General features: G+C 37.7%; 1 protein-coding gene across 3 annotated transcripts in view; it reads right to left on the bottom strand.

Annotated features, from left to right (window-relative positions):
- Positions 1-3,644: 3,644 nt before the first annotated feature.
- TULP2 (TUB like protein 2) overlaps positions 3,645-14,362 on the bottom strand; it is a 32,519-nt gene continuing 21,801 nt past the window's right edge. For all 3 annotated transcript variants that reach the window (XM_026711991.2, XM_087917859.1, XM_087917858.1), the window contains 5 exons: positions 13,340-13,452; positions 7,962-8,076; positions 6,229-6,327; positions 5,974-6,145; positions 3,645-4,421 (listed from right to left, as the gene is read on the bottom strand). In XM_026711991.2, the coding sequence (XP_026567776.1) occupies positions 4,288-4,421; positions 5,974-6,145; positions 6,229-6,327; positions 7,962-8,076; positions 13,340-13,452 (633 nt within the window). In that variant the 3' untranslated portion in view covers positions 3,645-4,287. The remainder of the gene's footprint in view (positions 4,422-5,973; positions 6,146-6,228; positions 6,328-7,961; positions 8,077-13,339; positions 13,453-14,362) is intronic.

The following is a 14,362-nucleotide window of genomic DNA, read 5'->3' as shown; positions in this document are numbered from 1 at the left end:
ATTATGTGGCCAAAGTTTAAACATCAGGATAGATTACTTCCTGTATACAATATATTATGTATCTGTTCTTTTCTTTTTCTCCTGTTCTCCTTCTCCTTTCCTCTCCCTCCCTCCCTCTCTCTCCCTCCCTCCCTCCAGTGGTAGTTTTCAACAGGTTCTAACCAGTTTTGGAGAACTGGTAGCGGAAATTTTGAGTAGTTCGGAGAACTGGCAAATACTACTTCTGACTGGAGATTGTAAGTATCCTTCCCCTGCCACGCCCACCAAGCCATGCCCACCGAACCAGTAGTAAAAAAATTTGAATCCTACCCTCCCTCCCTCTCCCTTCCTGATTTGGACTGGGATGGTATCTTTTTGGTATGTTAAATAGAAAATCAATAGCATACAAACTATCTGGGCTGCAAACATCAAGCTCACCACTAGATGTCAGCAAATATTTTGTGTGTGTGGAGGTTATCTTTTTGCTGCCACTTACTGGTCCACTTCTGGATACTAATATCACAGAGGAGAGATTAAAAAATTCAGTTGTTCACTACCCACCAGCATTCTGCAAACTATGACACAGAGAGCAGAGTTTCCTTCTAAAAATAGTAGAAGGGCAACACATTGATATAGCTGAAGATGTTCTTGTAAGGAGGATTCTTCCAAAATAGTCCATCAGATTTCATCCCATTCAATTTCATTAAAGAGAGTAGCAGTACGTTCCACCCACCTTTTCCTTTGTCTGTACAGATAGTCCTTGACTTACAACTATTCATTTAGCGACTGTTCCAAATTACAACAGCACTGAAAAAGTGACTTATGATCACTTTTCATACAACTATTGCAGCATCCCTATGATCAAAATTGAGGTGCTTGGCAACTGGCATGTATTTATGAGTGTTGCAGTGTCCCAGGGTCATGTGATCACCTCTTGGCAACCTTCAAATAAGCAAAGTCAATGGGGAAGCCAGAGTCACTTAACAACCGTGTTACTAACTTAACAACTGCAGTGATTCACTTAACAAATGTGGCAAGAAAGATAATAAAATGGATCAAAATTAACTTAACAAATGTCTTGCTTAGCAACTGAAATTTGGGCTCAATTATGGTCAGAAGATGAGGACTACTTGAGTCAAGTTTCATCATGTTATGCAGTAGGGCAAAGATGTAAATGTTTCTGGATTATGCATTCAAAGCAGCCTGTGCGTGGAACTACAACAATGAAGGTAATATAAATGTTAAAAGTAAGATTTGTTTAAGAAACCATCTCCGTCCTGGAAACTAATATTCTGAGACGCAAGGGTGGGGAGAACAATTTGGAGTAAAATGATGTGGGCAGGCTTTGGCACTCTGAATATGCCCTGGGGAGAGTTTCTCCTGATTACATCATAGGTACCAGTGCTGATTTCTGCAATTTATAAAATATTATAGGGTTGATTTAAGAAGCCTGAGAAGAGGGTGGAGGGAGAATTAAAGTAGTCAGTGATATGGAATGAGAACTCCTACACTCAATTGTTTATATTGTTACTTGTTTGTTTGTTAAATTTATTTGCCAATGAGGTTATTCTAGGCAGCTTACAACAATAAAAATAAATGAAAAGAAGTAGAAATACAACAATAGCCAAGTAATGGAACAATAGGATAAATAATGAAAAATAAAATAATGAGAATACCGCAATATGAAAATAAAATATAGATGGGTGGGGAAGCAGAGAGCAAGGAGGAAGGTGGGATTTGCTATCAATCTAGTAGCCACCTCCAATGTGGTACTACCCCGCCCCCCCTCCGCCCCCGAGTTGAAGTCCACACATCTTGAAGTTGCCGAGGTTGACAAAAACTGCAGTAGAAGTTTCCAAGGTTGATAAACAACACTGCAGTAGGAGTCCACTCTTCTTGAAATTGCCAAGATTGAGAAATGCTGCAAAATAGATCGCCACAGTTAAAAGTCCAGACATCTTGAAGTTGCCAAGATTGTAATAGAAGTTGAGAAACACTACCGCAGAAGTACTGCAGTAGAAATCACTACAGTGAGAAACACAATGGTAGAAGACTACTGTAGTAGAACACTGCAGTAGAAGTAGCCAAGGTTGAGAACTCCTGCAGAGAAACGCTATCCAACCACTTCTCCTATAACATTGGAATTGGATATGTCATAAACTTCTTTTAGATATGACTTTTCCCTTCCAAGCTAAAAAGTACAAATAGCAAGAATAGCATTTATGCTTATATACATCCTATAGCACTTTACTGTACTTGGCTATTTAAAATGTAGCATTATTTGCATATTGTCCCCAACAATCTAGATCTTCATTTTCCTGGCCTTAGAAGGATGGAGGACTGAGTCAACCTTGAGCCCTGTCAGAACTGAACACAGGCTGTGGGCAGATTTTACTTGCAATACTGCACTTTAGCCACTGCACCTCCAAGGTTTACTTTCTTTTATCCTTCTTCAACCAAATGTCTCCCAGATATAATGGATTCTTTTCTCCCCTTTTAGTGAATTATCTTGCAGAAAACATACAACTGAATGGAAACCTGATTCTAGGATCTCACTTGACCAAAAGCAATGGTGCTTTGTTGTTTTTTTGCCTTTTCCACTTATGTTCAGTAGGACCAAGGATTTCACTTGGGAGCCAAATCGATATATCGTGTAAAACCTGTAGCCTCTTGCCATTGGTACCCATTGCCTCAGAGGTGGTATTCAGCAGCTTCTGACCAGTTCTGGAGAACCGGTAGCGGAAATTTTGAGTAATTCTGAGAACCAGCAAATCCCACCTCTGAATGGAGATTTTACAATATCCTTCCCCTGCCATGCCCACAAAGCCATGCCCACAGAACCGGTAGTAAAATGTTTTGAATCCCATCATTGATGTGAATTCTAGTCCCATGTCAGGTATGAAAGCCGGCTGGGTGACTTTGGGGCCAGTCACTTTCTCACAGGTTTGTTATTACGGGGAAAATACAGAAAATCCTTGATTTACAACAGTTCATTAGTGACCATTCAAAGTGACAACAGCACTGAAAATGGTTACTTATGACTGTTTTTCACGCTTAATGACATTTGCAGCATCCCCATGGTCACATGATCAGAATTTAGGCTCTTGGCAACTGACTCATATTTATGACGATTGCAGTGTCCCAGACTTATGTGATCCCTTTCTGAGACCTTCTGACAAGCAAAGTCAGTGGGGAAGCTGGATTTAACAACTGCAGTGATTCACTTAACAACTGAGGCAAGGAAGGTCATAAAATGTAGCAAAATTCACTTAACAAACATCTCATTTAGCAGCAGAAATGTGGGGCTCAATTGTGGTCGTGAGCCGAGGACTAACTTTAGGAGGAGGAAGTCATATTAGACATGTTTGTTGCCTTCAATTACTTATGAAGTAATAAAGGCGGGATAAAAATCAAATAAGTAAATAAGCAAGCCAGCTCAGGAAATGCAGCACAATTCACCCATATGTAGGATCCAGCTGCATGCTTCGTTGAAAACAATGGGGCAAGTTTGTACTGGTGAACATACACCTAACTCTTTCAGTGTAATTGTGAGTCCTAAAAACCTAGAGGCAATTTTGAATATTTCCCTTTTCATTTAATCTATGGCTTTCAGAAATGGCTCTGGAAGTAAATCTACCCCTTCCCAGAAAGAAGTCAACAGGGAATTTGGTTTCTGAGTAAGTTTTATTTGCAATTTGATAAAGAAGGGAAGATGTGCAGGGTGGCAGCTTCGATCCACTGTTTCAATATAGCTGCTCCTTCCCATCTGTTTGGCTGCCCCTCCCTTTGATCTGAAATAATTCAGCTGGCAGAACTGGCTGTTTATGAATGGGTGTTTGTTCAATAATGGAGCTATCTTCCACATCTTGTGAGATGGTTGGTATTCTATTGGTGTTCCTGAATTCATTTTGGAGGGGGAGAGAGTGCAAGAGAGGGCAGGACAAGTCTGAAATCATGTTTAAAGACAATGTGGCCTGAGAGGAAACAAGTTGGCTAGAATGGAAAGTCCAAGCGAATGGAAAATCAACATGGAAAATGGAAGAGAAATCAAAGATTTTAGGAATGATGACGAAAGCTTGGCAAGGAAAGTTAGTTGGAATGGAAAGGAGGAAGAGCGTACAGATTGACAATAACAGACTGTGTAGAAATCCAGCCTAACAAAATAAAAATAAAAATGGGAAGGACATAGATGAGCAATACTGGCAATGTAAGGAATGTTGTCTGATTTTGCGAGGCAGCAGGGAGCCCTCTGGAGCAAAGCCACAAGGTTTGGGCGTAAAAAATCTGGTTGAGCTGGCCTGGCCTTTTTTACTCGCAAGCAAGCTTCCCATCAAAACTGGACAGACAGATGGCAAATGCCTGAAGCCCGCAGAGGGGGAATCGGTAATCCATGGTGAAGACATCAGAGGCCACCCGGCCGAACTGGAGCACGATGTAGTCAGCTGCAAACCAAGGAGATGAAAGACCATTGAGGCAGAAGAAAAGATCCACCAGAACTTCATTTCATCCTTTATGCCTGCCTATCTCACCAAGGGTTTCCTTCCCTGATGAGTGAGCAGATCCAACTCTTCCTCAAGCTTATCCTGAGTTGTCTGTCTTTCATTCATACTCTTGGGGCTTGATGAAGAGCAATATGCAACTCCTCAAGCAGGATTGGGGACACATTTGTAGCACAGGTTCACACCAAGATCAAACTTGGGCATCAGACCTCTTACCTCAATTTGGATCAGGGCTATTAGAAAGCTGAGTGGTTAAGATACTGGGCTTGTCGGCTGAAAAGCTGACAGCTCACGTTTAAGACCTGAGCACCATGTGACAGGGTGAGGTCTCATCCTTGCCCCAGCTCCTGACAAGGTAGCAGTTGAAAAGCATGCAAATTTGAGTAGATAAATAGGTACCAATTCTGTGAGAAGGTAACAGTGTTCCATAAAGTCATGCTTGCTACATGACCACAGAAATGTCTTTGATCAGTACTGGCTCAATGGCCTTGAAATGGAGATGAGCATTGCCCTCTATGGACAGCAATGACTAGCGGAGTAAAATCCACTGGGACTCCTTTAATGTTCTAGATGGGATCAAAGCAATCAAGAGATGCCCAGTAGAACAGTTTAGAATTGAAAAGGAGGATTCATATTCTTCATCTACAGGAATCTTTAACATTTTTGATAGAAGATAGCTATTGTGGCTAGCTATTGTTAATAACTTTTCACTTCCTGAACATCTTATTTTCTTCTAGAGCTTTCTAAATTGTGGCCATTGCTATGTTCAATGGAAGCAAACTCTACATTTTAAAGGATATGCCATATGAGAATATCTACCCTGAATCATCCACCATTAGATTTCATAGAATAACTATAATCTCCAGAACTATGTGAGAGGGGCAAAACAATCTTCCAATCTATTTTCCTTATCTACAACATGGACAATTTTATACCCATTTTATGCTCATCAACTTTTTCCTTCCAAGATATTTGAGGAATATTTGAGGAAACTGCCTAACCCTTTGGTTATTTTGCTTGTCCTGTTTTGCCTTTTTTTGGCTGTACAAAAATTCCTTTTGTGATGGCGAGATGTAGCTATCACAACTGTTTCTATACTCTAAATGAGAATGGTTGTCTATAAATTTATCACAATAGTTGGGGTTCTATTTCCTATTCACCCCCAAGAAAGAATTTGCCTTTTTCATAACTGCTACATACTTGGCCAATGTGTTCACTAAACTAAATATTCGCATCTTATGATCCTATTTTTGTCAACTCCTGCCAACTCTAATCCCATCCACATATCTGTAAAACACACTTCCTAATGCTGGTGCTTATGCTAACTGTTCTGGTATCCCTTTGTTAATCACCTTAAATAATTTCATATTTGTCAGCAAAAGTGGCTAAATAGATTTACTTATAAGTTAGTCTCACTAAATGGGACATCAGCATAGTTAGCTAGCATTAGCTTGTAAAACCTTCTGCCGTCTCCTGAATCTTGCCCTCTACTCACGGTCATCTTCTGAGATGATTTGGAAGTTCTTGACGGAAGCCTGCGTGACCCGCCCATGGAAGTTGAGTACATATGACTGGGTCTCCTCATTCCAAGCAGGCACCTTGTTCTGGAGTTTGATCAGGTTTTGCATATTCCGGTTCTGGTATCGCAACAGTAAGGTTTCATGTTCCTATAGGCAGAGAAGGACAAACGTTATTGAGTTCCTATGCTGATGGCTTTTCTCCAGAAATAGTAGCAAAAAGAACCACTCACATTTTTAGGCTGGATGCAGATCCTTTCATTTTCTGAATTCATTCCAGGAATTATCACTGTCATTTTTCGTGGACCTCTGAAACCCAAAACATTGGTCTCCTGGAAAGGGACAGGGATGAAAAGAAAGAAATATATTAACTTCTGGTTTTAATTCTGAATAACAAAATAAGAGGAAGGGACTTGGGAGGTCTTCTAGTTCAGCACAGATCTTCCAATAATGGCCAAAGGGAGCTCAGAGGCACGTGACAGCAAACACCAATTTCATGATGTAGAATTTATCAATGTTTGAGAAAATTATACTGTATATTTGGCTAATCAGAAAATGTCATATTGCCTGTTGTTCCTTGGGGGTGGGGTGTGTGTGTGTGAAATTCTTGGACAGGCTTAGTTAACACTTAAAAATATTGTCAAAAATACAGTTTTACAAGATCAGGCTATATGGGATAATTATATTTTGTTTGCTGATTTTTTGATTTTGTTATCTATTTTCATATGATAAATAATTCATTTTTATTTTACATTATTTATCTTTGCTTTAAAATGAGTTTATTAAAACTCTCTGGTACAGTAATAATAAAACAAAAACAAAAATCAGCGTTACTGAATCAAGCTACTGAGCTGTCTGGCTTAGCACATTCTCTTTAGTTTGAGTATTGTAAGAGATGATCAGGCTGACCCCAAGGGAGGGGTCAAATGCACCATCAGTCTTGAGTCCCTTCGTGAAATCTAAATCCAGACCACTTTGAATTCCACTGACTCTTATCTATCATCAATTTGCTTTAACTGTCAGTACAGGTAGTCTTTGACTTATGACCACAATTGAGCCCAACATTTCTGTTATTAAATGAGATATTTGTTAAGTGAGTTTTGCTCAATTTTACAACCTCTCTTGTTTCTGTCTCTGTTGTTAAGTGATTCTCTGCAGTTGATAAATTAGTAACCCGACTGATAAGTGAATTTGGCTTCCCATTGACTTTGCTTGTCAAAAGGTTGCAAAAGATGTTCACATGACCTTGGGACACAGCAACGGTCATGAGTCAGTTGCTAACCATCTGAATTTTGATCACAGGATCATGGGGATGTTAGAAAGGTTCTAACTGTGAAAAATAGTCATAAATCGTTTTTTTCAGTGCCATGGTAACTCTGAATGGCCACTAAATGAACTGCTGTAAGTTGAGGACTACCTGTAGTTCAGATTCTTGCAGAGTTTTTAAGCTTGCAATAAACCTATGTAATTGTATTTGAACTGTCTGGATTTCCTGATTTCTCATGCTTGATATGTATTTTTTGGCACTTGGATCTTTCCTAATAAAGATAGTTCTGAATTTATGACCACAACTGGGACCAAAACTTCTGTTCCAAAGCAATGAGGTTATTAAGTAAGTCATGGACAATAGTATGTCTTTTTTTGCTGTAGTTACTAAGCAAATTCCATGGTCATCAGGAAAATTCTGCTTCTTCCATTAATTTTGCTCATCAGAAGCCCTCTTGGAAGGATGCCCATGGCAATCATATGACCCGGGACACCGCAACCATCATAATACATGCCAGTTGCTAAGTACCCAAATTCTGATCATGTGACTATGGGGACGCTATGTGAATACTAGTCATAAATCACTTTTTAAAGCGTCATTTTAACTTCGAATGGTTCTTAAATGAATAGTCATGAGTTGAGGGCTACCTATATATAGTAGCATATCAGTTCCCCCCTTTGTCAGCTCTATGAGTCTTACATAGCAAATGGCAACTAACTCCTCCCGTAGGTGTGCAGTTTCTGGAACAAACGGTTTTTTTTCTGGATTGATTCCATTGTCAAATACAGTGAACTTGGTCCCAAGCATGTTAGATCTGGAAAGCAAGCAAAAAGGGGGATGTTTACTTTCTTTAAGCATCTTAGAGAGCCTGCCATATTACTTTCAATCATCTCTTCTGCCCCACCCTCACATTAAGTAAGAACCCAAGGCTAGGATGGAAACTACAGATTAGCACCTACAAAGAATATAAAAAAACAAATCAAGTACACCAAGCGATTCTGGAAACTGTGGTATTGTTATAAGCAAAATTCCTCAACAAGCAAACCTGTCTTAATTATGGAAGAAAGCTCCATAATTTTTTTAAAAAAGTACACAATAGAGTACAGGAACTATACTCTCCAAAATCAGTCCTTTATGTTTAGGTCTCTCCTCCAATTAGAATGCATCATCCATAGAAATGGGGTAGGGTGTCTCCCAGAGTTTTCAGGGATGTGCTTTTTACATCATGATCTATTTCTTTTCAGGCACACCTTAGGGCAGTGTTTCTCAACCTTGGCAACTTGAAGATATGTGGATTTCATAGGAAATAATGAATATATAAAGATATATTTCTCTTTTTTTGATATCATATCTATAAAATGTTTTTAGGATAGACTTGGTATGATTATATGATTTGTTATAAAATAAACTAAGTAAATTATAGTTATCTCGCAAAGTATGTATGAATAAAATTATAGTCAAATGATTGTTTAATAGTGATACTAGGGCAGGAGTGGGCAAACTATGGCCCGCGGGCCACATCCGGCCTGTTGGTCTTTTTAATCCGGCCCGCCGAAGATTGGTACAGAATTAAGGTTTGATGTGAATGATTGAATGATAGCATTCATTTGATTTTGACTTGTAATGATAGGCATTTTGACACCAGGTGGCAGCCTGTCTGTCAAATTTTAAAAGTCAACGAGGCCCCCGAGCCAAAAAGTTTGCTCACCCCTGGTCTAGGGTATTTAATTTCTGATTGATAATATGAGTTATTATGTAATGTAACTGTACTTGAGACTACGAAATGGATGCACAAAAAATTGGTAAACCAACCGACACACTGTTTGTATATTTATGAAAGAAAGCTGGATGTTTTTATGTTTTGTTTGTTTTGTTTGTCTTTAAAAATCAATAAAATTGTGTTTTTTTTTAAAAAAAAAGATATGTGGATTTCAACTCCCAGAATTTTTGGGAATTGAAAACCACACATCTTCAAACCGCCAAGGTTGAGAAACACTGCCCTAAGGTCTTCATGTGCTTCTGACCTCAACATCAGACAAAATCTTCAGCAAATATACTCAGAGGGGATTCAAAAGTCCCTCCCATTGCATAGAACACTAATTAGATGCTGACGTAGTAAATGGGAAGCCTAGATTTCTCCTCATGGGAAAACACCCCAGCCTCAGCTAGGAAACAAAGACTCCTTGGCCATTCCTTCTTTTTCCAGTCGAATCCTCATGGCTTACTCAGAGAATGAAAAGGACCAAGTGATAATTTTGGGCAGATTGGTATCTGCAACTCAGGAACTTCACTTAGAAGGCAGCCAACTTGATTTAAAAAAAAAGTTCAGCTAGTGAACAGTATCCAAAGATGGAAGATGGAAGGATTATAGGCAGTCCTTATTTAATGACCACAACTAGAATGACAGTTCTATCACCAAACAAAGCAGGTGCTAAATGGGAAATCATGTGACCACATGGGAACTTTTGTTTTCCCCACTTCTCCACCCTTTGGAATACTCACTCCAGTGCTGGGATAATTAGCAAGGAGGGAATTAAAGTTTCTATTTACATTTACTGGAGAAGGGATTACAAGAGAGTAAGCAGGCACACAATGGAGGAATACACACTGAAAGAAATCTGCTGGCTCTGACCATTTGCCTAATATGCTCAGAGGCAGCTGCAGCCCAAAGCTGATTAAAACCTTGTCAATTACAGGCAGCAGCTTCCAACCAACTAATTAAGCTCACAAAGCTGACCTTGTTAACTTGGAGTTAGCACTTTTTAAAGATGCACAGAAAAGCAATTCAGGAACAGATAGCTTCACAAAGGGGTAGATTATTAGATTTCAACTCCCACAATCCCCTACCCTGGTCAGGAATTCTGGGAATTCATTTAATACTTCTGAAGGATATCAGGAGTGTGGGGCTGTCGATGTGATGAGACGCATCCCCATGGGATCCGTGGGGTCATGCTGAAATTCGAACTGCAAGGAGGCTCCAATGGATCACCCAACAGGTACATACTCCATTGATCTCAGGAAGCCTGCAAACTTCCTAATCGGTTCAGAGAAGGCTCTCAATCCAGCAGGAAGAAAAAAATGGCCATTGCATGCTTGATTGAAGCCGTGACAGCTGATCGATGAAGAAAGTGCGAAAGATTGAGGAACAGTGTGAATGATCTGGGTGAGAGATTTCTAACTTCTATTGAGGAACGAGTCCCCTGGAAATTAGCCTGGATGAGAGTGGGACCCAAAAAAGTGGAGGTGGATTTGTTTTTCTCCCACCTCCCAAGAAAAGTGGCGAGCAAGCTGGAGAACCATTTTTAAAACCCCAAAGAAGAGAATTTTTTAAAAGAGTGAAAGAATTTTAAAACTAGGAAGATAAACTGGGGACCTCAAACATAACATTGATTAATCTGAAAAGATTTTGGGTAAAATTTGGATTTAAATAACTTTTTTTCTTTTGGAAAACATTCCCAAAGAAGACTTTGAAGCAGCGAAGGAGAGAGAAGGGAAAGGATTTGGGTTTTTTTTTTCCTCTCTCCCTTTCCCTATATTAACAGCTAAGAGATTTAAGCAAGAAATTGGGAAAAAAATCCACTTTGACATCAAAAAAAGTATAAAGAAGATGCACAAGAAGGAAGAAGTTCTTTTGGTTTCGTATTTCAATTTTTAGAAATGGAGATTTGGAACTATGAGAAACAACAAGAAACATCTGCAGAACAAGAAGGTCAGGACAAAGAAAAAGCTATCTCTAATGAACAAGTAATTTTATGTGGGGAAGAATAAGGAAAGGGGGGAAAGAGAATGAAAAGTTTAAGATTTAAAAAAACAACCAAAGAAAAGAAAAATAGTTTGAAAAACAAATATAATATTGGAAAGCAACAGAAGAGGGGAATACAGAAGAGAGAAATAGAAGTAGGGAGACAAGGGGGTAAAAAGGGGAGGGAGAAGAAGAGAGGGAAGAAGGAAAGGAAAAGAAGTTACAAAGGACAGAAACAAGATATAGAGAAACAGGGCCTATTTAGACATAATGGGTGAAAATTTAATTGAAAAAGGGATTCTGTAAAAGTACATAAGATTGTATTGTTATATTAGAAATAGAAATAATTTTAGAAAATTTGAAACAATGTATTAAAATGATGGATAAAATAGTTGTTATAACCCAGTTAAATGTTTGTTAATAAATAAATGAAATAAAGCAAATGAGAGAATTGAATTAGGATAGGATGGGAACCTTTTAATTATTTAATGTTTTATAAAATATAAGCGAAGAGGAATAGGGGGAAAAATAATTATGGAAAGCTTATAACTGTTCCCAAAGAAGTATGATATTTAATTGAAAAGTAATGTTAAAGAAGTTAAGATTTTAATGATAGAACTGAATTGGGATGGAATGAGTGCATATATTTATAATCTTTTTTTAAGAATATTGTGTGTATTTTAATAACGTACCAAGCAGAATTAGAATGGAAGTTATGCATTATATTGAATGTTATAACTTTAAGGTATACATTGAAGCTTAAATAAGAGTTAAATGGAAAAAACTAAAAGATATAAAGGTGTCATATTCCAATTAATAACTACAGGAGAAAATTTGTTTAATGAGAAAAGATAATATGAAATTGAAACAGGACAGACAAAAAGTATAAATATAATGATTTGAATTGAGACAAGATAATCAAAATAAAATTGAGAAAATTAAAAGAGGGGAAAAGCTATGTAGAAAATGTAAAACAGCAATAAGATATGGAACAGAATATAAAAATGAGCGTGAAATTGAATTTGTGTCTGTATGAAGAAGTGTAACTCAGGACCATGCTACTTTCAAAAAAGATGTTTTATTTGTTTTTGTTCTTTTTGTGAAAACTCAAATAAAATTTACAAAAAAAATATAATAATAATTACGGCATCACAAAATGAAGAAAACTACATCTGCACCAGCTTCACCAGCATCAGCATCCAGCCTGGTTGGCCAAAGGACATTGGATGCGATGTTGCAGCAAAGAAAATGAATACAATGCAGACAGAGATGAAAGCTTTGATTCAAGCCATGCGTGAAGACATCAAGGAAAGAATAGGAAAAGTAGAGGATAAAATAGAAAATCTTCAACAAATAATGGTTAAAAATGAACAACACATTCAGAAAGTGGAAGAGAAAGCTGAACAAACAGAGAAAAGAGTGGAGGAGGTTGATCACAGACTAACATTGGCAGACAAAATCAGGAGAGAATAATATTACTTGATATGGATAAAGCCAATTATTACTTATGCTTTCAGAATATTGAAGAAGGGAGAAACCCTGGCAGAGATAATGGCAGAGCTGCGGCATATGCCTTAGAGATATCCAGAGAAAAGATGCTTGTGGAAATGAAATTTTTAAAGTTCACACTAGATATGTGACAAGAAACAGACTTCCCAGAGAGACACATGTAAGATTCACCAAAAAAGCAATAAAAGCAGAGATACTACAAAGACCGAATCATGAAGCCATAAAATATAAAGAGAAATAGTAGTTCTAAAACAGATTCCCAGAAAAGTAAGAAAGATAAGAAGGAAATATCAATTTCTGACAAAACAGCTCATTCTATTCAAATAGGCATATGTCTTCATTAAGAATAGATATGATATGGATGACAGCTGAATTGAAATCTAATGTATAAGAACTGAATATAGAAACAAGTAACTGGGCAGACCATAATCCAATAAAAGTCAAATGGAAAGGACAAAAAAGAAAATTAAGATGGATGTTGAACCAATCAATATTGAAAGACAAGGAATTTATCCAATTCATGGAAAAAGAATTAGACTTTTTCTTTAAAGAGAATAGGAAAGAAGAAACCTCATTACAAAATGTATGGGATACAGCCAAGACATATAGTAGAGGTTTAGCCATAACTTATATGGGAAAGAAAATTAAGAAGAAGAAAACCCCAAAGACATTAGAAGAAGAATACGAGAGACTAGAGATAAAACTACAAAAAGAATCACAAAAAATCTAAAAAATCAAATTGAATTAATAAAACACATTAAATATAATAAAGAAGAATTAGCACAAAAAATAAAAATGCTTCTAATAGGCTCCAAACCAGACACACCTGACTTTTCCAATGAAGTTTTCTCCACCTCGTGACAGATCAATTGGATCTAAAGAAATAAGGTAATTTGAAGTCTTGCTTTTTTTCCTCTTCCTTCCAGACATGAGAAACCGCTGAAAGAGAACACCCAGTTGTCAATGAGATTCATTCCTAGTTGCCTTTTTCTTTAATTGCCATAATTGCTGTTTCAATGTTAGTGAATGTCAAAGAGAACAAAGATGCAAATTGTCACAATAGCACATTCATTTTTATAGAACTATCTTTTGTTCAGTTTGAGTTCGTACACCATAATAAAACATAGATTGCTCAGTTTAACTTATTTATTGTGTGAACACTGCAGCTGTGGTTTCTGTATGGTAACCTTCCCCAAGCAGGGTGTCTTCCAAACATATAGACTCTGTTTTGGCCATTGGTGACAATTCTGAGAGCTGAAGTCCACCCTAAGTATGTTTCAGCAGGAACAAAAGGCCTCTTCTGTTCTTGGCAGGATTCGGACAATCCACATGCTTCCCGAAAGTAAGTTAAAAGGAGACTGCGGCATGAATTAAAATGAATCAAAATATTTTAATACCGGTATCAGCCTTGATAAGGTAATAAAAGACAATAAAGATGAAAACTCTATCAAACGAGTGACTTCAAGGACACATCCATGGTTTTTTTTAAAATAATAAAATAGAAGCATTTTAACACTTTCATATTTTTCAACTTCCAGTGGACTTTTCCAGTCATGTACTGAATAGGTCCATCCTATTAGCTCTTTCAAAATCAGTCAAGGATGGCGAGATACTGCCATCTTCTGTGACTTGACAACCATTACAAGAGTGAATGAGCCCAGCATTATTAGTATCACAGCATTCTTACTGGTGTTGTGAGCTTCTAGCTAATGTGTTGTCACTTCAGTTATATAAGACTGATTAGTCTTTAAGGAACTGTAGGCAACAAATGATTCGGAATCACATATCTTTAACTGTGTGTTTGAGCGTGTGTGTGTATGTGTAAGCACAGTATCACTCGTTGCTTTCT

This window comes from Pseudonaja textilis, chromosome Z (assembly GCF_049901715.1).
Source record: "Pseudonaja textilis isolate UNSWEBS1 chromosome Z, rPseTex1.2, whole genome shotgun sequence".
Lineage (NCBI taxonomy): Eukaryota > Metazoa > Chordata > Lepidosauria > Squamata > Elapidae > Pseudonaja > Pseudonaja textilis.
This window is presented reverse-complemented; position numbering and strand designations above follow the sequence as displayed.